A 27,952-nucleotide genomic window follows, 5' to 3' on the forward strand; every position below is an offset into this window, starting at 1 on the left:
TTTAGAATAAGCTTGTCTATGTTTACAAAAAACCTTGCCGGGGGTTTCGATAGGAATTGCATAAAATGTATGGGTTAATTTAGGGAGCTGATATCTTAACTATGCTGAGTTTTCCAATCCGTGAATATGGTGTGTTTCTCCATTTACTTAGGTCTTCACATCTTTTCTCAACATTTTGTAATTTTCAGCATATAGATCCTTTATATCTTTAAACTGTAAATCTAAGTATTTTGTTTTACTAGATGTGATTATGATATTGTGTTTAAATTTCAGTTTCCATATGTTTATTTTTAGTATATAAAGATGAAATTGATTTTTGCATGTTGATTCTCTATTCTGAAATCCTGCTAAACTCACTTAATAGTTTTAGGAATTCTTTCATAGATTCTTTAGGATTGATATATATAGACCATAATGTCATTTGAAGTGAGACAGTCTTATGTCTTCCTTTCCAATATGTACACCTTTTATTTATTTATGCTTGCCTTATTATGGTGATTAGAATTTCCAGTACTGTGTTGAATGAGATGAGAATGGACACCCTTATCTTGCTCTTTTTTAATTTTGTCAGTTTCAAAAATTTAATTCCAGTATAATTAACATACAGTGCTATATTAATTTCAGGTGTAAAATATACTAATTCAACAATTCTATACATTGCTCAGTGCTCATCATGGTAAGTGTACTCTTTAATCCTCAACACCTATTTCACCTATCCCTTTACCCACCGCCCCTCTGTAACCATCAGTTTGTTCATCTGTTTCTTGGTTTGTCTCTTTTTTTCTTCGTTTTGTTTCTTAAATTCCACATTTGCGTGAAATCATTGTACTTGTAATTCTCTGACTCATTTTACTTAGCATTATACTCTCCAACTCCATCCATGCTATTACAAATGGCAAGATTTCATTCTTTTTTGGCTGAATAATATTCCATGGTACCACATCTTCTTTAGTCATTCATCTATCAATGGACACTTGGGCTGTTTCCATAATTTGGCTATTGTAAATAATGTTGCAATAAACATGGGGGTGCATATATCCTTTCAAGTTAGTGTTTTTGTATTGTTTGGGTAAATACCTAATAGAATGATTACTGGATCATAAGGTGGTTATACTTTTAACTTTTTGAAGAATCTCCATACTGTTTTCCACAGTGGCTGCATCAGTTTGCCTTCCCCGCAATAGTTAAAAGCGTTCCTTTTTCTCCATATCCATGCAAACACTTGTAGTTTCTTGTATTTTTTATTTTAGCCATTCTGACAGGTGTGTAGTGATATCTCGTTGTAGTTTTGATTTGCATTTCCCTGATAATGAGTGATGTTGAGCATCTTTCCATGTGTCTGTTGGCCATCTGTAGGTTTTTTTTTTTGGAGAAATTTCTGTTCATGTCTTCTGCCCAGTTTTTAATTGGGTTGTTTTTTTGGGTGTTGAGTTGTGTAAGTTCTTTATATATTTTGGATTCTAACCCTTTATCAGATATGTCATTTGCAAATATCTTCTCCCATTCAGTAGGTTGTCTTTCAGTTTTGTTGATCGCTTTCTCCACTGTGCAGAGGCTTTTTATTTTGATGAAATCCCAATAGTTTATTTTTGCTTTTATTTCCCTTGCCTTAGGAGACATATCTAGAAAAATGTTGCTATGGATGATGTCAGAGACATTAATGCCTGTAATCTCTTCTAGTATTTTTATGGTTTCAGGTCTCCCATTTACATCTTTAATTGATTTTGAGTTTATTTTTGTGTGTGATGTAAGAAAGTGGTCCAGTTTCATTCTTTTGCATGTTGTTCAATTTTCCCAACACCATTTGTTAAAGATACTTATTTTCTTTTTCCCATTGTATATCCTTGCTTCTTCTGTTGGAGACTAATTCAACATATAATCATGGGTTTGTTTCTGAGCTTTCTATCTTGTTCCATTGATCCATGTGTCTATTTTTGTGCCAGTACCATGCTATTTTGATTACTACAGCTTTGTAATGTAATTTGAAATCTGGAATTGTGATGCCTCCAGTTTTGTTTTTCTTCCTCAAAATTGTTTTGGTTATTCAGGGTATTTTGTGGTTCCATACAGATTTTACTATTATTTGTTCTACTTGTGTGAAAAAATGCTCTTTGTATTTTGATAGGGATTACATTAAATATATACATTGCTTTGGGCAATATGGACATTTCAATATTTGTTCTTCCTATTCATGAGCATGGAATGTCTTTCCATTTGTTTCTGTCATCTTGAATTTCTTTCATCAGTATTATACAGTTTTCAGACTATAAGACTTTTATCTTCTTGGTTAAGTTTACTTATAGGTATTTTATTATTTTTGTGTAATAGTAAATGGGATTGTTTCTTAATCTTTCTATTGTTTCATTATTAGTGCATAGAAGTGCAAGGGATTTCTGTACATTGATTTTTGTATTCTGTGACCTTCCTGAATTCATTTACCAGTTCTATCAGCTCTAGTAGTTTTTATACATTTAAATATATAAACTGAGTAAAGTCTTTAGGGTTTTCTCATCTTATGTGCAAATAGTGAAAGTTTTCCTTCTTCCTTACCTATTTGAATGCCTTTTATTCCTTTGTTTTGTTTGCTATGGCTAAGATTTCCAGTACTATGTTGAATAAAAGTAGTAAGAGTGCAAATCCTTGTCTTGTTCCTGATCTTAGGAAGAAAGCTCTCAGTTTTTCCCAATTGGGTATGATATCAGCTAAGGGTTTTTCATATATGGACTTTATTGTGTTGAGGTATGTTCTCTCTAACCCTATTTTATTGAAGGTTTTTTTTATGAATGGATGTTGTACATTGTCAAATGCTTTTTCTGCATTTACTGAAATGATCATAATTTTTTTATATTTTCTCTTTTTGATGTGATGTATCATATTGATTACATTTGCAAATATTGAACCAGTCTTGCAACCCAGGAATAAATCCCACTTGGTCATGGTGAATGATTTTTTTAAATATATATTGTTGGATTCATTTTGCTAACATTTTGTTGAGGATTTTTGCATCTATGTTCATCAGAGATATTGGCCGTAGCTCTCTTTTTTTTGTAGTGTGTTTATCTGGTTTTGGTATCAGGATAATGCATGTCTCATAGGACGAATTTGAAAGTTTTCCTTCCTCTTCAATGTTTTGTAATAGTTTGAGAAGATTAAATATTAACTGTTCTTTAAATGTTTGGTAGAATTCACCTGTGAAGCCAGCTGGTCCTGGACCTTTGCTTGTTGGGAGCTTTTTGATTACTGATTCAATTTCACTGCCAGTAATTTGCCTGTTCAAATATTTTATTTCTTCTGGATTTGATTTTGGAAGGTTGTAAGTTTCTAGGGATTTATCCAGTTCTTCTAGGTTGTTCACCCTTATCTCGCTCTTGATCTTAGTTAGGGTAAAGCATTCAGTCTTTCACCATTAAGTATGATGCTAGCTACTGGCTTTTTGTAGTGCTCTTTATTAAACTGAGGTAATTTCTCTCTATTCCTAACTTGCTGAGAGTTTTTATCTTAAATGAGTGTTGAGTTTTCTCAAATTCTTTTACTTCGTCAATTGATATGATCATATGATCATATGATTTTTCTTCTTTAGCTGTTGATATGATGTTTTATACTACTGATTCTCAAATTGTTGAACCAGTCTTACAAATCTGAACTAAATCTAACTCGGTCATGGTGTAAAATTCTTTTTATACATTACTGGGTTTGGTTTGTTTATATTTTATTGAGAATTTGAGTCTAGGTTCATGAGAGATTAGTCTGTAGCTTTTTTTTTTTAATATATTGTCTTCATCTGATTTTGGTATCAGGGTAATAATAACCTCATAAAGTTAATTGGAGAGTCTATCCTCCTCTTCTATTTCCTGGAAGAAATGATAAAATTGGTGTTCTTAAACCTTTTTTTTGTAGTTTTATTTATTTTGAAAGAGAGAGCATGAGCAGAAAGGGGGGTGGAGAGAGAATTCCAAGCAGGTTCCACACTGTCAGCAGTGCCTGATGTGGGGCTCAAATTCATGAACAATGAGATCATGTCCTGACCCCAAATCAGGCTTAACCGACTGAGCCATCCAGGTGCCCCAAAATTGGTGCTCTTTAAATGCATGGCACAATCCTCTAGTAAAATCCTGTGGATCTAGAAAGTTCTTTTGGGGGAGCTTTATAATGCATTCTTCTAAGTTACCAAATTTCTGAATGTAGTTTGTAGTATTTTCTTATTACTTTTTTAATTGATGCAAGTTCTATCGTAATATCACCTATATTGTTTGTGTCTTCTTTCTTTTTAATCTTTGTCAGTATTGCTAGGGGCTTATAAATTTCATTGATTTTTTTTCCCCCAAAGAAACAGCTTTTTGTTTCATTGATTTTTCTCTATTGTTTTTCTGTTTTCAACTTCAGATATCTCTGCACTATTATTTTCTTCCTTCTGCTTGTTTTAGGTTTACTTTTTCTCTTCTAGCTTCTTAATGCAGAGACTTATTTATTGGAGACCTTTTCTCATTTCAAATATAAGCATTTAATGCTATAAATTTTCTTCTCAGCACTGTTTTAGTTACTTCCCACATAATTTGATATGTCATTTTTCCATTTTCATCTACTCTATGTATTTTTTTATTTCCTTTGAGTTTTATTCTTTGATTCATGGATTAAGAGATATGCTATTTTCCTGTTGGTTTTCTATTATCAATTTCTAGTTTAATTTCATTATGGTCAGAGACATATTGTAATCATACTGTGTATGACTATAATTCCTTTAAATGTGTTAAGGTTTGTCTTATGGCCTAGAATATGGTATCACAGTGAATGTTCCATGGGCACTTGAAAAAAATACATGTTCTACTGTTGAGGGGTGGAGTTCTAAATAAATTAGTTAAATCCTGATGCCTTATGATATTGTTCAGATTTTCTATATCCTTGATGATTTTTTGGTCTAGTAATTCTATTATAGAGAGAGAATTGCTGTAGTCTTCAGCCATAACTGGTACACATTTAGAATCATCATGTCTTCCCGGTGGACTGAACCTTTTATCATAATGCAATGTCTCTCTTTGTCTCTAATAACATTCCTTGTTCTGAAGTCTATCTTACCATAAATTAATAGATACTCATGCCTTTTTAATTTTTATTACTGTTTGCCTGACATATTCTTTTCCATATTTTTACTTTCCACCTACCTATATCATTGTACAGTGAGTTTCTTGTTGGCAGCATATAACTGGGTAATTTTTTCAATCTTCTCTGAAAATCTCTGTCTTTTGCTTATTATATTTGGACCATTTACACGTAAGGTAATTGTTAATACATTATTCAGTGTCCCATTTATTATTTGTTTCCTCTGGTTCTCATTTCTATGTTTATCTTTTCTTGTTCTGGGAGTTACTTGAAAGTTTTTGTAGTACTCCATCTTGATTTACTTATATTCTTTTTGATTGTGTATCTTTGTAAAGCTTTCAGAATAGTTGTTGTAGATATTACAATATACATACTTATCACAATCTCTTGGCATTACCATTTAAATACTTCAAATGAAATATAGATATCTTACTTACATTTGGGTCCCTTACATTTCCCTACTTTTAAATATCATTGTCTTGAGTATCAGATGAGTTATAATTTTTGTTTTAATCATCAAATACGATTTATACAACTTAGGAAAATGACAGTGTGAGGATTAATTTTATGTGTCAAACCCTGACTGGGCTATGTGGTGTCCAGATATTTGGTCAAATGTTACTTTGGGTGCTTCTGTGAATTTTGGATTGGTCTCACATTTAAATATATAAACTGAGTAAAGCAGATTGTTCTCCCTAATGTGGGCAGGCCTCATCCAGTCAGTTGCAGGCCTGAATAGAACAAAAGGCTGATCCTCCCTGAGTAAGAAGGAATTCTTCCTGCCTGACTGCCTTTGACCTGGGACATAATTTTTTCCTGTCCTCAGATTTAAACATTGTCTCTTCCTGGGTCTAATCCAGGCTGCAGGAAAAACTGCATCCCCTCTCTTCTCAGATGCCCCTCTGTAGTTCCCAGGTTCACTCAGGAGCCTGTGTGCTCACTAAGCCCATAGGAAGTCAGAAGAATGCTTCAGTTCTATTTGCCCCTTGCTAGGGGCCAGAAAAACCATTGTCTTACTGTCTCTCTGGACCCTCTGAGTCATCAGACTACTTTGTCTGGATCCAAGACTAATCTGTGGTTTCTGTTATTTCCACCCACCCCTTGGGACTAGATGGGGAAAGGAGTAAGGATCCTTCCCATGCAGACTAAGTTATCTAAGCTCTCTTCGCATTACCTGTTTCTCCCTTATGTAGCCAGAGTGTTCTTACAATATTGGACCAAAGACAGTGTTGGGAAAGGGATCTTGCTACTACTCACAATGATTTCCTCGCTCAGGAAAAAAAACTACATTGGTACATTCACACACACACACACACACACACACACACACACACAAATGGTTTTAGCTGCACTCTAAGAGTCTTCCTATTCTTCCAGAAGCTGAGATTTAATGGTTTGAATTCTAAGTTTAGTGAAAGAACTGCCCGTGGTTAGGGGTTAGTCACTTCTTACCCAGAGAAATGGCTTAAGTCTCAACCACCACACTGTGGACCCCATGCTCACTCCTGCCAACCCTTACACTATAATGAGACTGACTGACAGGAGGCAAAGTTACCTCTGAAACAGACAGATCTTGGGAAGGCTACCTCTACTATAACATCCCTTCTCCTTTGTGGGGAAGATGAGCTACCACTTTCCTCTGTGTACCAGTCTGTTAGGGCTGCTGTAACAAAAGCACCACAAACTGAGTGGCCTAACAATAGAGATACATCATCTCACAGTTCAGGCAGTCCAGGTTTAAGGTGTGGCAGGGTTGGTTCTTTCCGGAAACTCTGAGAGAAGGACTGATTTCAGATCTCTCTCCTTGATTTGTAGATGGCTGTCTTCTCCCTGTGTCTCTTCACATCATTTCTTTTTGTATGTCTGTAAGTCCAAATTTCCCCTTTTTACAAGGATATCAGTCATATTGAATTAGGGTCAACCTAACCCTAAAAACTTCATTTTAATTTACTTTGCAAAGTCCCAATCTTACAAATTCTGAAGTCCTGATGATTAGGATTCCAACATATCTTTTTTTTTTTTTTCCAGAGGGACAAAATTTAGCCCACAACACTCCCCAAAGCCAAGCAATGGGCGAAAAGAGAGAGTGACTCTTTGTTCCTTGATTATGTGTCTTCTTTGTCAGTGGACTTCCAAGTCTCCCCTGTGCTACCTGAGCAGGCAAGAAAAATGTGGAGTCCCCCACACCCCACTCCACTTCTACCTGCCTGTGCCCCAGGAGCTCCAGGTTTTGAAGAGGAATGTTAGTTGTCAGATGTATTTTGCACATTCCCTCAAGCCCTAAGAGTTGATAAGTACCTAGATAAGAAGAGAGGACACAGTCTCACCAGGACTGCCACAATGTGGGAGAAAAAAGCACACACAATTGAGGAATGGAGTCTTTTGCTACAATGTGGGGGTCAGCCAGGAGATGCAACTAAATTTCAGGGATTCCCAATGCCTAAGGGATACTTTGGGGGAGTTCTTCATCCAGAGGGGCCATTAGGAGCACTTGTGACCCACAGACACAAACAGAATAGTAATCCCCTACCAAGAACAGCACTGCAACCTTGCCAAGGCTGTTAGGTAAGGCCACCTCCACCCATCCATCCCTACCTAGGGAGAAGGGAAGGCCAAAGCACGGGAGGCTGGAGGCTAACTGTATCCCATGCTCCATTCTAAACTCCAGGATCTATCTAGCCAAATCTTAATCCAACTCTGACATGGACTTTTTTTTATATAAATAGAGCTGAATCATTCAAGTCAGAATACTTCTGAATATTCAAAAGTGAGAAGTTATGGGCTGAGAAAGTGTTAAGGGAACTGCTATCCAGCAGGAAACAGATGTTTGATAGATCAAAACTAAAGAAAGTGACTGGAAAAAATAAAAGCATGACAGGCTTGTTCCTCAGTGAGTTGAGACTCTAAATAGTAGATAAGTGTACAGGCACACACACAGGACTAAGGCACAGTCCACTTTAGTGCCTGCTGTTTCACTTAGCATGAGATCGTGGACAGATTCTCCTGTCATTAGGTATTCTTCAAAAAAATAATTTCTTAAAAAATATATATATATAATTTCTTAATGTTTATTTATTTTGAGAGTGAGGGTGAGAGCAGGGGAGGGGCAGAGAGAGAGGGAGAGAGAAAATCCCAAGAAGGCTCCACATTCTTAATGTGGAGCCCGACACGGGGCTTGAACTCACGAACCGTTAGATCATGACCTGAACTGAAATCGAATCAGATGCTTAACTGACCAAGCCACCCAGATGCCTCCCAAATATAATTTTTAATGCCTATAGTTTCTATCATTCATCTTATAAATGTACTATAATGTATGTAACCTTTCTTCTATTGGACATTCAGGATACACCTAATATTTTGGAATTATAAATCGTGCCATGAGAATCTTTGTACACACATCTATGTTTAATTTCTGTTTCAAAGAGAGAAAGATATTGTTATACCTACTATTTTTTTCAAATGGGAGGATTAATGTTAACCACTTCCAGACATTAACTGACTTGTCTTCATCATATGCTAAACCCATCTTCTGACAATGGATAATTGACTATATTATCAGTATATGGAAATTGCCCTTTATATCTAATGTAAAACTTGAAAAGCTGACTCATTTTCTTACCCATCTTCCCATATACTAATATTGTCTTATATTAGATGATGAACTATATTTTACTAATAGAATACATCCATAATATCCTGGGTATGTCTTAGCTAAATTTATTCATGTCAGCTAATTTCATTAGCATGGAGAAACTCATGAGTTGGCGCTTTACATGCCTAATTTCAAAACCCATCAAAGTGAGATAGTATGCCACATTATAGCAATCATTTGTGACCACAAATAGACCAAACACATAGGTCTGACATTAACCTGAGTGTTACTGCATGGCAGAAAATGGCAGCAAAGTAGTGACAAAGAATAACAGCTTCACTACTAATTAATTAAATATGGTTGGAACTCTCCATCTTCCATTTCCATGCCAAATTATTTCCTCTCCATTCCTAGTCTGAAAATTGGGGATAATCGTAGTAACTACTTCAAGGTTAATGAAAAGATTAAAGGAGAAAATTCCTATAAAGGACCAAAACATGTCCCTTAAAATATGATCAGTTAATGTTAGCTACTAATATCACTAATTAGAAGGCACAGATTACCTCAATCTAGGCATAGATGTTTGGGTTCTAACAGACAGGATTCAAATCTTTACTCAGGGCTATTTGCTCTCTGACTCAGATATAAGACAATAAATTGGTTTTCAACCTGACACCAACTCTATTTCAATATGCGAATACAGATATATTATTGCATCTAATACTTATATTATCATCATAATAAATAAAGACAAAATGGAAAAGTAATTTTCCACTATCATCATGAATGTGTGTGTCATATCCTCAAAGTTCCTTTAAGTTCTCTCACCGCACACTAAGTATTGACTGGGGAAAATAATTCAATGAAATTCAAGAAGTATAAAGAAGTAGGTTCAGCTTTAAATATAAAAATTATGTCTTTATAGCACACACACAACATTCAGTGGAGCTGAATATGGATCACAGCATAACTTCACAAAGTAAGAAACCATGTAAAAGCACCAAGTGAATCCCACCCAACGGCTGCTCTGCATCATCAACACTGCAGGGTGAACGAACAGTTTGCTGGAATGGAATGTGGAGCTCTTCCACTTACGAGGACGCTTATCTTGACCTCCCTCATAAACCTGGGTAGGAGGCCCCCCGTTTTTGTGCAGATCTTCACCACGGATAAGAGTAAATTTCACATTTTCTTTAGTTGTGTCCGAGTGAAGATACCCAATGACCAGCAGTGTGGAAGAGGAAGGGCTGCCTAAGATAAAGGATTTGAAAGAACGTTTCTCAGATTCAGGGCAGATGCGGGAAATGTGAAAATTCCTAAGCTTCTGCCTCTACCCAGCCTACAGGACAGGGTGAGAGGTAAGAGGTGAGGCAAGAAGGTGCTTGCAGTAGGCCAGAGCTCAGAGGTAAGCCTTGTTGGTTTTGGCAATGCCTGTTCCTATTGTTAGAACACCACTGGCATGTTGCTGCCAGCTCCCTAAAAGAATATAACATGTCTCACACTCAAGATTAATGCTCCTTTTCTGCACCACAGGATGTTATAAATAAAGCTGTAGCTTTTTATGTACTATCAAGTAGTACGCTACCCTACAGAAAGCAGATGAAGGAAACCCAAGAAAGCCTAATTTTGCAGAGAAGGGGAACAAAAAACTGCCATCACTGATCTATTTTAAACACATTTCAAAATACATTAGGAAATGTTCACACACTATGGGAATAAGGACCAAGTCTACAATCCAATACACAAAGTGTGTATGAGTGTGTGTGCAATGTTTGTATCTAATATATATGAATTTTATACACACACACACACACACACACACTCACTGAGAAGTAACACACAGCTCTTGGAATTACCTGTGGGGAAAAGAATACAGGTTATTGTGGTGGTAGTTTCATGGTGAAAGAGGTCTTGTTCTAAATCCTTCACTTTCTAGAATGGCGGCATCTCTCCCAATAGCACATGGAACCCATGGGCCTTTCCACCTACCTGCGCTGGTGTTGGTGCTGGCGCTGGCCAGCAGCTGCCCAGAGCCCTGGGCTGGTGGTGGGGGCTGCCCATCACTCAGCTGCTTGACTCGTTTGCGGTGGGATTTACCGTTGTAATGGACCTGGGCCTGGGCTGCGGAGTTCAGCTGGATGTTGCACACCTCACAGAAGGAGAACAGAATTTTCTTTTTCTCTTTACTCAACTGGTCCTCAGGCCTGTCATTCTTTAACCCCTTTTCTTCAAAGCCCCGTAGAAAAGTTGCCATATTCATAATACCATCTTCAGGGTAGTTGTTAGGGCTTAATGAGTACTTCATACCTGAAATTTAAAAAAAGTACAAGTGCTTGCAAAATATATGCTTTCTGATTTTCTAGTATGATTACAATTAATTTTCATGATATGGCTTCAGCTAAAAGTCTCCCAGTTGCTCAATGGATGCTCTTTGAAAAAGTCATCACAGCTAACTGATTGAACAAATATGGTCTTTGGACATTTTTTTCTGTCTGTAGTGCTTCCTACTTTATTCCTGACCCACCCTCCTTCCATCTCTCAATTCCTTTGCCCTTTTAACTCCTGCCCACCGCTTAATCTTAGCTGGAAGAATACCATCTCCAGGCAACCCATCAGACCCGGTCTTCAGCTCATATAGTGACCGCCCTTCAGAGCATATGTATGCATTTCATACATAGTTGTGCAATTTGATCTATGAGGGAAGCAACTTCATTTCTGATGTCCCCTAGGCCTAGAACTGTACTGTTTAAATAACAGGCACTTAAATACCTTTTGGAGGAAAGAATAAATATTATGAACCCGGAACTGTGAAAAAGGGTATGTATACACACAAAAGTATATATAATACATGCGCACCTGCCAACAGTCACATACCCTAACCAGGGGAGGAGCTGAATAACAAAGATTAAAACATAGTATGTCTGCAACTTACATTAGGTTGTGTTCCAAAAGCCCCTTTATAAGTCAGCCAATGGGAATTTGAACATGCTTTCTTACAGTTGTAGTGAAACAAATTGTATTTAGGTTTCCAGATTAGCCCATAAATATCAATTTAATTTTTGATGAGGTTGAAATGCAGAACATCTGAAATAAAAAATAAAAGAAATACAATAAATGGCAAGCTAATAATTGAAAATTAGAAAAAGAGTAGAGTAGACCAAGATATAATTTTAAAGTGCTGATTTTTTTTCTTCGTGTAGTTAGATAAGGGCATACTGATAAAGTATAACTTAAATGAAGATTTTAAAGGAGACTTTTCAGTACCTCAAGGTTCTTGGGTGATAAAGATGGCCTTGGCTTTTTACTTTGCTCAGTCCCACTTTAACATATGTTATTTTTTCATTTTATTTAAGACCACTATTACAAGCATTTTCATACTTAATTAGAAAACCTCAGATTTTTCCTCTCTATGTAGGGAAAACCCAGTTCCTTTTTCCTAAGGAAAGTCACTTTACTAGTTGAACAGAACACCTCACTTCTGACACTTCTGGTCACCAAATATATGGAAGTTTTTCCCCAAGCCCAGCAATTCTCTATGACACCAGCTGGGTGTCCTTCAATGTAACTCAATTTTGACACTATATACCCAGAGAGAGCATCAGATCCCACAGGTTAAGGGCTCAGTCCCACAAGACTGCCTCCTAACCCCCCCTCCCCCCCCACTTCAGATTGGCTGAGGTGAAGAGTACTGTGCTATGAGGAATGAAGAATTCAAATAAAGAAAGGACTGTGGTTTATGAGGGACTTCTGTCTATGGTGGAATGACATTGGCTCTAAGCTATTCTGTTGATCCATGGTGACTGAGAGCTGTATGAAAAGGAACGACGAGCTACAGACTATTCTGTATTTGGAGTATTTACCTATTAAATGTTTAAAATTCAGGGGCGCCTGGGTGGCGCAGTCGGTTAAGCGTCCGACTTCAGCCAGGTCACGATCTCGCGGTCCGTGAGTTCGAGCCCCGCGTCTGGCTCTGGGCTGATGGCTCAGAGCCTGGAGCCTGTTTCGGATTCTGTGTCTCCCTCTCTCTCTGCCCCTCCCCCGTTCATGCTCTGTCTCTCTCTGTCCCCAAAATAAATAAACGTTGAAAAAAAAATAGAAAATAAAATAAAATTCAGAAAATGATAGCACAGGCTATGACCATAAAGATAGAGGTTAATACTATGTATACAGTGTGCCAAAAAGAACACCTTATTTATGCCCATACACCCTATTGCAAAGTGCCATTATGTATTATACCATAGGCTAAGTCCTAACCTTCAATGAGTTGTCAGAAAATTGCTAATTTCAACATGTAAAACCTGTGTGTCCCATAAGTATTTTATCCAGATGCCACCATTTTAAGGAACCCCATTTCACAAAATTTATTATAAAATTTATTCAAATTATACTTAAATGAGGTTTAAGCAATTTCCATAGGTGAGTGCAGAAAATAATTGTTATAATTAAAATAGGATTTAACTGCAAATACATCAATATTTTTGCTTTTATCCCCTAAATCCAAAGCATTATGGTTTCACAAAACCATTTTTCTTATAAAACTTTAGAAAATATCAGTGCCACATAAAAGTTATGTTCAAATATACTACTTTGTGTTCTCTTAAAATATTAAAATGTATAAGAATTAGCTGAACTAATTAATAAAGAGATAAATAATTTTAAAATGAGCTCATCATTAATATATTATGCCCTATCTGGAAAACTAATCCATTGTAAAACATAAGTACAATCAAACATCATTTCTAACCTTGCAAAGATAGGTCAGATACCAACCCACTGAATCACCGAAATCTAAGTGCTATATTTCAATTCAAGCAACCAAAATCCTTGACTCAGCTGAGGACCGATGACACTTTTATCTGAAAATTTAATTCAACTTGGAGGTGGCTGGCTTTGCCAATTTTGCTAATTAACATATGATGTTTCACAGAAAAAGGACATACATCAAAATGTTCCATTTTAGGTTTGAAATCTAAAAAGTGGTTTCTTTGTATTATCTTATAAAAGATAAATCCTGCTTAGCTGTGATTTTCTGATTGCCATTTGTCTTAGAAATACATTATGCTTTAGAGTTATCTAAATATACATATTCTAACTAAAAAGAAACTTTTAAAATGAAATGAATAGCTACATTAGAATTCTCCTGTAAAACCCTTCAGAATCCCAGCATCCTTCATAATGTTTATCTCTATTTTACTTCCTCCCAGAGTTACTCTCACTTACAGATAATCCCATAAGCCTCCAACACCACATTCATGGGCCACTCTAGGGAGAAGAGGGTACATTCTGTCCACCAAGTCCCAATTTATTAGTCCTGGCTCTGGCTTCACAATTTCCTCCTCTCAAGGGGAAAATATGTTTAGCTCCTCTTAAGAGCCACTTTCAACCAGAATATCTTTCATTCCAGAGGTCTTGAGAAAAAGACCTAGAGATGATAGAGAGGCAAGATAGCAGAGTCTCAATGTACACTTTTGGCCTGTGATGATATAATTTCTAGGCTTATAATATGTGTGTCACTGATATTTGTAATGTCAATTTTCTGGCTAGGGGGAAGGTAAAAGTGAGTTTAAGTGGAAGAAGAATGAAAAATCTCATTTTCTGTTTTAAAGGTTTTTGTTTGTTTTTATCAGACTATCTTAAATTTCATGTTTCACTTGCATACAGGATCTTCAGGGGTATCCATTCTGAAGTAGAGCAGTAGGCAGCATTCTGCTTTGGCATGCCATGCAAACTTACCTGCAGGTAAGAGAAGCCAGAACTAGATCAGCTACTCTGTGCTCTCTTTGTATGATTTTATTTATTTATTTTTTTTAATTTTTTTTTTTAACGTTTATTTATTTTTGGGACAGAGAGAGACAGAGCATGAACGGGGGAGGGGCAGAGAGAGAGGGAGACACAGAATTGGAAACAGGCTCCAGGCTCTGAGCCATCAGCTCAGAGCCCGATGCGGGGCTCGAACTCACGGACCGCGAGATCGTGACCTGGCTGAAGTCGGACGCTTAACCGACTGCGCCACCCAGGCGCCCCTCTTTGTATGATTTTAACAGATTAGATGGCCAATCATTTAACATCCATGAAAGAATAAGATATTTTGGAACAGGTCAAGGAATAAGAAATTTGGTCCTTGAGTCGCTGCTTTTTGGGAAAAATACATGAGAGGATAGGGGTGCCTGAGTGGCTAAGTAGGTTAAGCTTCCAACTTCGGCTAAAGTCATGATCTCAGGGTTCATGGGTTCGAGTCCCGCTTTTGGCTCTGTGCTGACAGCTCAGAGCCTGGAGCTGCTTCGGATTCTATGTCTCCCTCTCTATCTGCCCCTTCTCCACTTGTGCTCAATCTCTGTCTCAAAAATAAACAAACATAAAAAAAAAAAAAAAGCAATGTTAGTAAGCTGCTTAAAAACCAAAAAAAAAAAAAAAAAAAGCTAATAGTCAGTGACTTTCTTTAAAAATTTTTTTCAACCTTTATTTATTTTGGGGACAGAGAGAGACAGAGCATGAACGGGGGATGGGCAGAGAGAGAGGGAGACACAGAATCAGAAACAGGCTCCAGGCTCTGAGCCATCAGCCCAGAACCCGACGCGGGGCTCGAACTCACGGACCGCGAGATCGTGATCTGGCTGAAGTCAGACGCTTAACCGACTGTGCCACCCAGGCGCCCATCGGTGACTTTCTAAAGGAGTGACTTTTAAATGACCAGGATGTGATGCATCAGGAAAGTTTATACCCAACTTTCCTGTGTAGTTATCCAATTGTTTTTTAAAATAAATAGAAATTTTTTTATAATAATTATTATAAATCAGGAAACTAATTCAGAGGTAAGATATCTCCATTATGCATGTGGAGAATACATTCTTTGACACAAAACTGCCACACCAGACAGAGAACATGGGAAGAGATTTCCTCACTTCTACATAAGTATGTAAGGCCCTGCCCCACCCCATGGATTCATTGTCTCATTTTCCAACTCAAGTCAATCAGTTTTATCCATTTCTCATTCATTCTTTAACCTATAACAATCTGGATCATAACCCTTTTCCAAATTTAGTAATTCTCTTTGAAAAGTCACTATAAACACTTCCTTTTTTTCAGGAGTTTTTTGGGTTATTTGTTTTTTTTTAAGAAAGAGACCATTGCAAGAGACACTTTTTTTTTTAATGTTTGTTTATTTTTAAGAGAGACAGAGACACAGTGTGAGCAGGGGAGGGGCCGAGAGAAAGGGAGACACAGAATCAGAAGCATGCTCCACGCTCTGAGCTGTCAGCACAGAGCCTGATGCAGGTCTCGAACTCACGAACAGTGAGATCATGACCTGAGCTGAAGTTGGACACTTAACCAACTGAGCCACCCAGGTGCCCCTTGAGACAACACTTTTATCTTAGAAATCTCTGTGCATCTCAATATCTACAAGAAAAAGGTTTTTCTTTTCTTTCTTTTTTTAAAAGTTAAATCCAAGTTAGTTAACATATGGTGTAATAATGGTTTCAGGGGTAGAATTGAGTGATTCATCACTTACATATAACACCCAGTGCTCATCCCAATTAAGTGCCCTCCTTAATGCCCATTAGCCATTTAGCTCATCCCTCCCAGCCACCTCCCCTCCAGCAACCCTCGGTTTGTCCTCTGTATTTAAGAGTCTTATGGTTTGCCTCCCTCCTGTTTTTATTTTATTTTTTCCTTCCCTTTGCCTATGTTCATAGGTTTTGTTCCTTAAATTCCACATATGAATGAAATCATATATTTATCTTTCTCTGACTGACTTATTTCGTTTAGCATAATACACTCTAGTTCCATCCACATTGTTGTAAATGGCAAGATTTCATTCTTTTTGATCACTAAGTAATATTCCATTATATATATACATACACAAATATGTGTGTGTATATATGTGTGTGTGTGTATGCACACACACACATATATACACACACATACATCTTTATCCATTCACTAGTCAATGGGCATTTGGGCTTTTTCCATACTTTGGCTATTGTTGATGGTGTTGCTATAAACATTGGGGTGCATGTGCCCCTTCAAACACTCCCTGATTGCCAAATCCAAGATGGTCCTCTCCTCACTCCTCATTTGTCTTGAAGTCCTCCTGATGCTCCTCTTGCCAGGGTCTCTTCTTCTACTCTCCTGAAGCATTTTTTTTTTTTCGTATAGCAAGCCTGGCACCCAATTCTCATATTAGCATTTTAATTACTTATAGAGTTTTATTATATTTGTATAGTAAATATCACTCAAGTTTATTGACTATCTAGGCAGAGCACTTAATGCTAGGGAAACAACAGTCAACAGGGTGCATCAGATGCCAGCCTGAAGGGACCCTGTAGTCTAATAAGAAATAGGAGAAAACAGAAGATTATAACAGAGTGATAAATGCTGTAGAAAAGTTTACCTTTTCCTTCCTTGCTAGATTTAAAGTTCCTTGAGGATAAGGACTGTGCTTTGTCTTTGTATCCTCAGCATCTAAGACTGTGTTTAGTACAAAGTAGGCACTTAATAAATATTTGCTGAATAAATGAATGCATTGTACATGTGTGGTGTGTAGCATGGGTTGTGAACACAATAACAGGTCAATGTTTTCCAATAATTTCAGCTTATAAGTGGGCTGAGTACACAGCTGTCTGCACCTTGAGATTTTAAAAACAGCAGTACCTATGCATGCCCAAAATGAAAAAAATACAACCACTAATTTGCGAACTAAAATTGCAATTACTTAGGGAAAACTCCTTCATCCCTTAACTGAAAACAAAATTAAGGGTTCAAATTCTACTGGGGAGTAAGTCACATACTAACATGAGCATATTTGTGCCAACATGGATATGACCTCTGCTCCCTCTTCAACTTTTACAGAGAATGGAGTGCTGGGTATAGAGGAAGCCACTGGGTAATCTTCAGCCCCCGGGCAAGCATGGGCTTTGTTCTCTTGTTGCTCCTGTAACCAATGGTCGGCATCAAGATCTAGACCTTGAATCTTCTGTGCACCCTATTGTCAATGCCTCTGGGTTTCCACCAGTTGCACTTAATTTTGTTTTGTTTTGTTTTTTAGCGTTTATTTATTTTTGAGACAGAGAGAGACAGAGCATGAACGGGGGAGGGTCAGAGAGAGGGAGATACAGAATCTGAAACAGGCTCCAGGCTCTGAGCTGTCAGCACAGAGCCCGACACGGGGCTCAAACTCACGGACCATGAGATCATGGCCTGAGCTGAAGTCCGCCGCTTAACCGACTGAGCCACCCAGGCACCCCTCACTTAATTTTGATGTATCGGTCTGACTGGTGCTGGATGAACTTCTTGGTCCTCTTTTTAACAATCTTGGGTTTCGCCAGAGGTCTAAGGACAGCCAGGATGCCTAATAACAATTGGTTCTTTTTTTCCCAAGTTTCAATGGGTACTTTTATTCTTTAATAAATCACCAATTTTGTCTCCCTACCTACAATTAGAATTTCATCTTATTTCCATGCTAAGTGGTAAACCATGGCAAAGCTAATCAGAATAAGCTACTTCAAAAAGACAAGCTAACACAGCTCATTTTCTTTTAACAGCCAACATATAAATAAATGCACAATGGTTTAGTCACTAAGAAATTCAAATGGGATCTTGAAGAATGTAGGCAAATCCAGGGTGCAATAAAAAGGAGCTTAGATGCTGTGCAACTGTTTTAGGGTTCCTGACACTGCATCTCTTGGCCACTAGCTGAATCTTGCCATGGGGGAAGATTTTAGCTAACGCCAAGTAGAGATGCAACAAGTGCTAAGTTGACTTAGGGGCTGTGCACAGTAATCAAAAGGCAGGGAAGTACTAAACACTGCTGAGACCATTCATGCCAGGAAGGAGTTTACCTTCCAGGAGCTCTAAATTGACACCTCTCCCAGTGCTCACATGGCTGACTTTATCCTTTGTGTTCCATTTGACACAGCACGTAGCAGTGTCTCCACCACCTCTGATGGTGATGTGGCTCCTGGAAGTGGCTTTCACCACCTCATCCATGAGGGCTTTAGTTCCTTGGGCAAAAGTTTCCCATTCAAATACACCCACAGGTCCATTCCACACAATCTGCTTAGTCCCAGCAACTAACTGTCTCAGTATACTTCTTGCTGCTCTCAGGGACAACAATGTAAGCCCAGCCAGCCAGCAGGTATGCCAGAGGCCACAGTGGCTTGGCCAGTCTTGGCATTCTCATCAGTGACAAAGTCAACAGGCAAGGTCATTTTCACATCATTCTTCTCAGCTTTGGAGAAGGTCAGACAAGATAAAAACACACAAATGGGGAAGACTTAGGACTCTGACACTGATTGTTGACCAGTTCACTATGTTACCAGTGTCTCGTCCTGACTCCTAAACTCCTATTTCAAAAGAGGGTAAACAGCTGAGTTCTTGGGCACCAGGCTACAAACAACACTCTTTCCCCAAATACAGAGCACCTGGGAAAATTAAGAGGCCAGTAGAGTATGTTCATTTTGTGGTATATTTCAGTATTTATTTCATAATAGGATCCGCATATGGGAGGCTATAATTAGTTCAATTCAACTAGGCAATTATTTATTAGACACTGACCATATACAACACACTATCTTTGGCCGGTATGGTGCCTAAAGAAATGAATAAAATAAATGAATATAATAAAGAGCTTAAAATAAACTAGAAGAAGCAATCATTCTGCTGCTCATTGTTGGTGAGAGTGACTATGGAGAATTCTTTGCTTAACAGTCCCCAAAGTACTCAGCATACTTCTACAGCATTTTAGCTTTATTACATTGGATTGAAATTACTGCTTAGTATTTGATGTCACTAGACAGTTCATCTGTCTCAGATTTTTTTTTTTCCCTGATCACCTACTGGCACTTTGCTGAGTGCTAGTGAAATAGATTGTAATAGGGTGCTCTGGTCTAATGTGAATCCCAAGAGACTTTGACACTGATTACAGAATAATAAAAACTGACATTTTAATGCTTTTTGCAGTTTGTTTCCCTTGTGAAAAAGATTTGAATTCAGTTTTGGGGACACACCACTCATTTGTTTTGGAGAAAACATCTTGGAAGATCTTTTAATCATTTGGTTATGTGAAGATGTATAGGTAAAGCATTGACTCTATTCTATAATGGAGACTCTGAAAATAATATGGCTCCAAAGAGCTTAATCTGCTTTTCATAATAATATAAAAGGTTGTCTTCTCTGTGGCATGGCTGCATCTCTGCAAATTATCTTTTCTTTCGCAAAATATTTCTTTCCTGTAAGTGGATTTAAATTGTATTGTCCCTGAAAGTTTTGGTTAGATACTAGGAGATGAATGTATTTTCTTGTTCAAGCAAATAACTGCCAGAGATCAGTGGAGATTGGAATCCACAGGAAGGATGTGAACACATCTTTCCTTAGAAAGAAAAATGACCGGAATTGGTGAAGTTCAAATTGAACTATCCTGTATAAGACCCATGTTTGGAGTCATTCCAGATTAATAAACTCAACTTTGGAAAGTACTGATGTTGTTCTGAATTATCTTTGGAGTTAAAGAAAAACCACACCTCTCTGGATGGGTATACGATTATCACAAAAGGAAGACATTCTTCCGTTGTCACTCTTACCAAAAGATTGACGAGGACAGACTATAGACACACACAGGCATGAGCCTGTGACTGTCTCTGGGTCTGGGAAACAAGGGATCTGTGATCCAAGTATGAGAGACTTGTTCCAGGCACTCTCTCTGTTAGGAGATAAACTGATCCCTGAAACAGATAGGCAGGCCTGATTACTGGGCAGAGAAGACTCTGTAAAATAGAGAATGCCTGTGGAGAGCTTTGGTCTATGAACTCATCTGGAACTATCTAATAACAACTGTGTGATTCTCCACTTGTGTTTCTTTTTTTTTTTTTTTTAATCCCAAAGCTATTAATGAAATCATACAAATATCACAGCTGATCTTTTAACTACTGTGGGAATTTTGCAAGAGTCTGGAATGCCAACCTGGGGTAAAGCCATACATGGTAGACTGCAGCACAGGGTTGAAGGATATTAGCATATTAATGAATAGCAACAACAACAAAAAAAATGCAGTGGCCCAGAGCTAGGCAGCCAGTTAAGATGTTGAATAACTACTGGCCTAGAATATCTTAGGGTTTCAAAAAAGTATATGAGAAGGGCAAGTTGGTAAAATATTGAAATTCTTGCACTGAGTAGGGTAGAGATTTGAGCTATTTTGAATTAGGTAAATAAACTAGGGCATTTGAGTTACCTAAATGTAAATAAAACAAGGTTATTCTATTCTAATTCATTATCATAAGATTCTAAACCAATTAGATGGTTAGCACTTAGAAGATACATCGTATTGGTAAAATAAAATAATTGCTATGATTAATTCAGCTGAAGTACAGCTTCAGCCAAAATCTGCTAGTTCATTTGGTCTTGGCCTTAAGAAGGACAAACAGTTGAATGTCTATGTAGATCAATGTCTTTCTTGTACCTTTGATCTTCTGAATGGTCCAAGTTTCCACATATGCATATAGTATAACAATGTCAGTAATGATAACAGGAAATGTAGTTTGTTCTTACTGTCAGAATATCAATTTCAAATATTTATGTGCATTTCAGATAAAACTAGGATTGAAAATATACTTATATGCTTAATACACTGAGGTTCTACCAGTAGAAAAAATGTGTTTTTTTAATTTTAATTTATTTTTTAATTTATATCAAGTTAGTTAGCATATAGTGCAACAATGATTTCAGGAGTAGATTCCTTAATGCCCCTTACCCATTTAGCCCACCCCCCTCCCACAACCCCTCCAGCAACCCTCTGTTTGTTATCCATATTTAAGAGTCTTTTATGTTTTGACCCCTCCCTGTTTTTTATATTATTTTTGCTTCCCTTCCCTTATGTTCATGTGTTTTGTATCTTAAAGTCCTCATATGAGTGAAGTCATATCATATTTGTATTTCTCTAATTTCACTTAGCATAATACCCTCTAGTTCCATCCATGTAGTTGCAAATGGCAAGATTTCATTCTTTTTGATTGCCGAGTAATACTCCACTGTATATATATGCATGTGTGTGTATGTCTGGATGTGTATGTGTGTGTGTGTATATATATGTATACATACATATGTACATACATACATATGTATGTATATATACATATATATACACACACACATCTTCTTTATCCATTCATCCATCAATGGACATTTGGGCTCTTTCCATACTTCAGCTATTGTTGATAGTGCTGCTATAAACATTGGGGTGCATGTGCCCCTTCAAAACAGCATACCTGTATCCCTTGAATAAATACCTGATAGTGCAATTGCTGGCTCATAGGATAGTTATATTTTTAATTTTTGAGGAACCTCCACACTGTTTTCCAGAGTGGCTGCACCAGTTTGCATTCCCACCAGCAGTGCAAAAGAGATCCTCTTTCTCCACATTCTCGTTAACATCAGTTGTTGCCTGAATTGTTAATGTTAGCCATTCTGACAGGTGTGAGGTGGTATCTCAACTTGGTTTTGATTTGTATTTCCCTGATGATGAGTGATGTTGAGCATTTTTTCATGTGTCATTTGGCCATCTAGATGTCTTCTCTGGAGAAGTGTCTATTCATGTCTTTTGCCCATTTCTTCACTGGATTATTTGTTTTTTGGGGTGTTGAGTTTGATCAGTTCTTTATAGATTTTGGATACTCTTTACTTGATACATCGTTTGCAAATATCTTCTCCCATTCTGTCAGTTGCCTTTTAGTTTTGCTGATTGTTTCCTTCGCTGTGCAGAAGGTTTCTATTTTGATGAGGTCCCAATAGTTCATTTTTGCTTTTGTTTCCCTTGCCTCTGGAGATGTGTGAGAAGCTGCTGCGGCCAAGGTCAAAGAGGTTTTTGCCTGCTTTCTCCCGGAGGATTTTGTTGGCTTCCTCCCTTACATTTAGGTCTTTCTTCCATTTTGACTTTATTTTTGTGTATGGTGAAAGAAAGTGGTCCAGGTTCAAAAAATGTATGTTTGTTATTACAAGAATAAAATGTTGCCATAATCAATGTTAATTATGAAAGCTGTTAATTTTAGATAAGAAAACAATTACTAAAATTTTTCAATCAGTTAAACAGAGAAATTGATTGACAACTAAATCTAGCACTAGCTATAGAAATACAGAGGAAACATATGCTTATTTTGAGGTACAAATATTTGTAAACAGTTTAATAATATTAAGATAGAAATCAGATTATAATTCTAATCTCTGTAGAATTCTGTGGTGTGCTAGCTTTCCTAATTTTACACAAATAACCTTGAGACACTATATTTAGTTTTTATTTCTTTAATTCCATTAGGACATGAATCTTTCTACAAAAAAAGAAAATACTAGTTAGGAATTATTTTCATCTTCTGAGAGTGAAGTAAAGGCTCTGTCTCTGAAGACAGAGAAAACTTCAAATCATGAAGACCTGGGCAAGGGCAGATGTTGCAACCCTGTTCTTCCCACAGCCTTGCCAGGGCAGGAGTACCACCTTGAACACTGTCCTGATCAGGCCCTGGAACCACTGCAGCAGGTCAAGAACCAAGTCTTTGTGTGAAGCAGAAACAAGCTCTCCTGGCCTTTGCACCTTCTAGGCATGCAAGAAAATGTGAGCAATTTAGTAGATGGCCCCACAGAAGCTCAATCAGCCCTTCAAGGAAGTAATGCTCACAGTTCATTCAGTTCTCAGGTAATCTTAAAATGTTTACAAACAAGAATGGCATTTTCTGACTTTTGCTACATGGAAAATTGTAGTTACAGAGACCATATTATACAGTCTAGTTTTGTTCTAGTCATAGTCTTTTTATATACCACCTAGATACATTTTGAGATTTATTGTTTTTTTTTGTTTTTTTTTTTTTTTTACTCATTATAAAAGTAATGGATTATTCTAGAAATTTTGGGAAATACAAAGAGAAAAAAAATCATTGAAGGAAAATTCTCCATGTTCCCACCATTCAAAGTTCACCAAATTTGTTTATTTCTAGTCTTTTTAAATATACATATTGTTCTCACAGAATTCTGGTTAGACAATACATACTTTGATAAGAGCTCAAATATATAAAAAATAATTACTGAGCTCTTAAATTGATTATATTTACCTGAAATTTGATGGACAAGAAGTCAATTTTCCCCCCTCTGGTATGTATCAAATGTAACTGAAACAAGTGTTCTAAAGAAGAGAAACAGTGCTATGGACACCCTTAATAGGGGTCTACACCCTCAACTACTGGAGTAATAAAAAATAAAATAGGTTGTTTGGATAATCATGGAAGTTTGAGAGACAACTGAGAGCTAGGGCAGAGTTGAACAATAAAGTTCATCTACACAAAGCCAGCCCTTCAATATAGGAAGAAGTGGCTGTTTTAGCTAATGCATAGAAACCAAAACTGAGGGGCACCTGGGTGGCTCAGTTGGTTAACCGTCCAACTTCAGCTCAGATCATGATCTCACAGTTTGTGAGTTCGAGTCCCACATCAGGCTCTGTGCTGACAGCTCAGAGCCTGAAGCCTTCTTCGGATTCTGTCTCCCTCTCTCTCTGCCCCTCCCCTGCTTGCTCGATCTCTCTCTCAAAAATAAATATTTAAAAAAATTTTTTTAAAAAAGAAACCAAAACCGAGAGTCAAGCAAAAGGAAGAAAGAGTGGAATATATTCCAAATTAAAGAACAAGATAAAAACCTCAGAGGGGCACCTGGGTATCTCCGTCAACTAAGTGTCTGACTCTTGATTTCGGCTCAGGTCATGATCTCAAGGTTTGTGGGTTCAAGCCCTGCACAGGGCTCCGTGCTGACAGTGCAGAGCCTGCTTGAGATTTTCTCCTTCTCTGCCCCTCCTCTGTTCTCTCTCAAAAATAAATAAATAAACATTAAAAAATCCTCAAAAAATATAATGAAATGAAGATAAATATTTTGCCTGACTAAGAGTTCAAGGTAATGGCCATAAAGATGCTCACTGAACTCAGAAGAACAGATAAACATAGTGAGAACTTCAACAAAGGGACAGAAAATATAAGAAAGTTCCAAGCAGAAAAAAATGGAATTAAAGGATACAATAATTGAACTGAAAAATATACTAGAGGGTTTCAGTAGGAGACTAGATGAAGCAGAAGAAAGGATCAGTGAACTCAAAGAGCAGAAGAACTTACTCATCAGAATAACAAAAAGAAAAAAAGAATAAAAACAAGTAAAAATAGGTCAAGGGACTTTTTGGACATCATCAAGGTGACTAACATTTGCATTACAAGAGTCCCACAAGAAGAAGAGAGAGAAAGAGGCAGAAAACTTATTTGAAGAAAGACTGTCTTAACATTTCCCTAACCTGGGAAAAGAAGCAGATATCCAGATTCAGGAAGCCCACAGAGTTTCAAGTAAGATGAAGCCAAAGAGAACCACACCAAAACACACTGTAATTAAAATATCAAAAGTTAAAGACAAGAAGAGAATTTTAAAAGTAGCAAGAAAAAACCCAACTTTTTACACACAAGAAAATCTCCATTAAGACCCTAAGCAGATTTTTCAGCAGAAACGTTGCAGGCCAGAAGGGAGCAGCACAATATATTCAAAGTGCTGAAAGAAAAAAAAAAATCTAATCAAGAATACTCTGTCCAGCAAAGTTATTCAGAACTGAAGGAGAGAAAAAGAGTTTTCTAGATAAACAAAAGCTAAAGGAGTTCATCACCACTTAGCTGGCCTTAAAAGAATTGTTAAAAGGACTTAAGCTGAAAAGAAGGGGCACAGATTAGTAACAAAAAACATATGAAAGTATATACCCCTTTAATAAAAAGATATTAAAGGTAGCAGATTAATCACTTATAACTGCTAGCATGAGGTTAAAAGGCAAGAGTCCTAAAGACCATGGTGCTGAACCATCCTCCTCTGCAACTTATTGAAAGAAAACGGGCTATATCTTGGAGACCATTCCAGTATAAAAAAAAGTCCTATCAGAGGCAAGAGGACAGTTCTGCTCAGGCTTCCTTCTTGTGCTCAGACTCTAGAGGAGAACACACATGCAGTAAATAACCTCAATCCAGCTTCTCCAGTCAACTTCTCTCTTTACTTCACCTACAAAATAAGGATACTAGAGATTTATCTGTATCACCATTCTGAAAGCTGAAAGCCAAATTGCTGTGGAAGCCTGAGCAACTGTCAGATAAAGGAATGGCACTATAATTAATCCACTGGAACCAAGCTTAGGTATCATTTATCATTTGTTCTTTCAAAAGTCAAAGAAGTTATATTAGTTGTGCAGAACATGCAGAATTTTAACATCTGTGGATATTCAAAAATAGAATATAAACTTTCCTATAAGGATTCCAGCCCTGATGATTACTTTTTCACATCAGAAAGTGTAGCTTTTGAGAATGTGATTTTCATTCTTTATTTCTGTTATAATATTTTAAAACTCAGGCTGGAATAATTGAAAATGCCATGCTCTAATGTAGACACACACATAACAGTGCACTTAGGTAACAGTTAATATGGAGACATCAGTAGTTTTAAAGTCAGTACCTTCTATGGGTAATTTTATCTGGCCCTTAGGCAGGTTCTTATCTCACCCTTGTAGTTAGGCCCTATTACAAAGTACTGCCACTAATAGGGAACAAAGATTGCTTTAGATAAGGGATTGTATTCTCATGGGTCAAAGCACACAGCAAGTGTAATGTACTTAAGAGTAATATGAGAAGAAAATAGCAATTCCCAAGGCTCCCTTAAAAATTTAGAACATCAGGTCAAGATTCGAAACTGACAGCTTCAGTGGGTGTGATACGGCTGCCAGGCAATGACCCTGCAAGCCCTGTTGGAGAAATTAATCCCAAAGGTACCACAGGCAGAAGATGACCCAATTACTGAGAAGAAGGTCAGGTATATAAAAGACAATGATGAGAACAGGCCACGAGGACTCGAATATCAGGACAATTGATATTGTCAGATTTTGATTGTAAGTCAAAATCAGAAACTGCTCAGAGAGAAAAGGATAAAATGCCTTGTTGAAAATCAGTGTCCTGAAGCTCCCGGGGGTAATACCAACCCGCTAGGTTCCAAATGAAAGAAAAACCACTAGGTTCATTATGTCATCACCCCACTGTTAGTTGGAACTGATGTGAAATAGAGAAGGCAGGCAAAGATGACCCAGAAAAGAGATGGGCAGACTATGAGTCTGATGACAAGTATGTTGATTTTGTTGAATTTTTAATTTATTGCCACTTCTGACTACCTGTTCTTTCCACATTGATTTTCTTTTAAATGGTCTTTGCCGTTTTAAAATTGATCCTGAAAACGGTTCTTTGCCAAAAATCTGTGCTGCTTCTGATGTTCCATTTAATGATATTTAAACTATTTATTTTCTTACTTTCCCCTGAAAGAAATGACTGACTTTGACTTAATTCTATTATAGGAGAAAACTGGAAAAATAAGGAAAACCAAATGTATTTGTTTCCGCTAAGCATAATTGCTAGACTTATTCTATAAAATGTTCATAAAGCATATTCCTCCAACTATTCTCAGATTCTTAATTTTAAAATTATGAAGTTGTTAAAATCACTCTGATTTACACTCAGGAAAGACTTAGAAAAAGAGCAGCCTGTGTGCAATGGGTTCAGCCACTCAAATCCTGATCTACCGGTGACATTATTGGGCTTTAGACCAATTTCATGTTTTCAGATGCATAAGTGGGTACAAGGTGCTTTTGCATTATAGGTAGCTGGCAATCAACCACCCCTATGTAAGTAGGGATTGTGGTGAAAGTGACAGGCAAGAGGGGGCAATGTATGATAGGTTCCAACTACCTGGGGAGACTGGATTTGTTGGTTTGAATTCTTGGAACACTATGTTTACATCAACAACCAAAATTTATGTGGTATTCTACCACAAAGAAAAATTAAGATAGAACTTTAAGCATTTTGAAAGATAGCACCTTTCTATCACAAATGTCCGTTCAAAACAAGCATTGAAGCATCTATCAACCTCTTCCCTTCTTTCTCTCTCCTCTCGCCTCAAAGACCCAGATGAGGAATGTAAAGTATACTAAAATAGTAAGCACATTCATAGCATATTGGAGTAATTTTAAAAGTACTCATGCCAAACACACAACAATGCTTGACTATTTGGGGAGCGGAGGGGAAGAAATGGGAATAAAGGGAAATAAATAAACACAAGAAAGGAGCCTCTCACAAACCAGTGATGAGTGTTAACATGCTAGGACTTGAGGAGAGAAATTAACTCAACTCTATACATTTAAGATTAGAAAAAAAGATTAAAAAACAATTTTTGTTC

The 27,952-nt window shown here is 37.2% G+C and overlaps 1 protein-coding gene across 4 annotated transcripts in view; it reads right to left on the minus strand.

Annotated features, from left to right (window-relative positions):
- Positions 1–27,952, minus strand: part of ZNF385B (zinc finger protein 385B) — a 407,917-nt gene that overhangs the window by 307,109 nt on the left and 72,856 nt on the right. For all 4 annotated transcript variants that reach the window (XM_045480384.1, XM_045480383.1, XM_045480382.1 and 1 more), the window contains exons 2-3: positions 11,625–11,776; positions 10,682–10,999 (exon numbers count right to left, since the gene is read on the minus strand). In XM_045480384.1, the coding sequence (XP_045336340.1) occupies positions 10,682–10,997 (316 nt within the window). In that variant the 5' untranslated portion in view covers positions 10,998–10,999; positions 11,625–11,776. The remainder of the gene's footprint in view (positions 1–10,681; positions 11,000–11,624; positions 11,777–27,952) is intronic.

The sequence above is a fragment of the Leopardus geoffroyi genome, chromosome C1 (genome assembly GCF_018350155.1).
Source record: "Leopardus geoffroyi isolate Oge1 chromosome C1, O.geoffroyi_Oge1_pat1.0, whole genome shotgun sequence".
NCBI lineage: Eukaryota > Metazoa > Chordata > Mammalia > Carnivora > Felidae > Leopardus > Leopardus geoffroyi.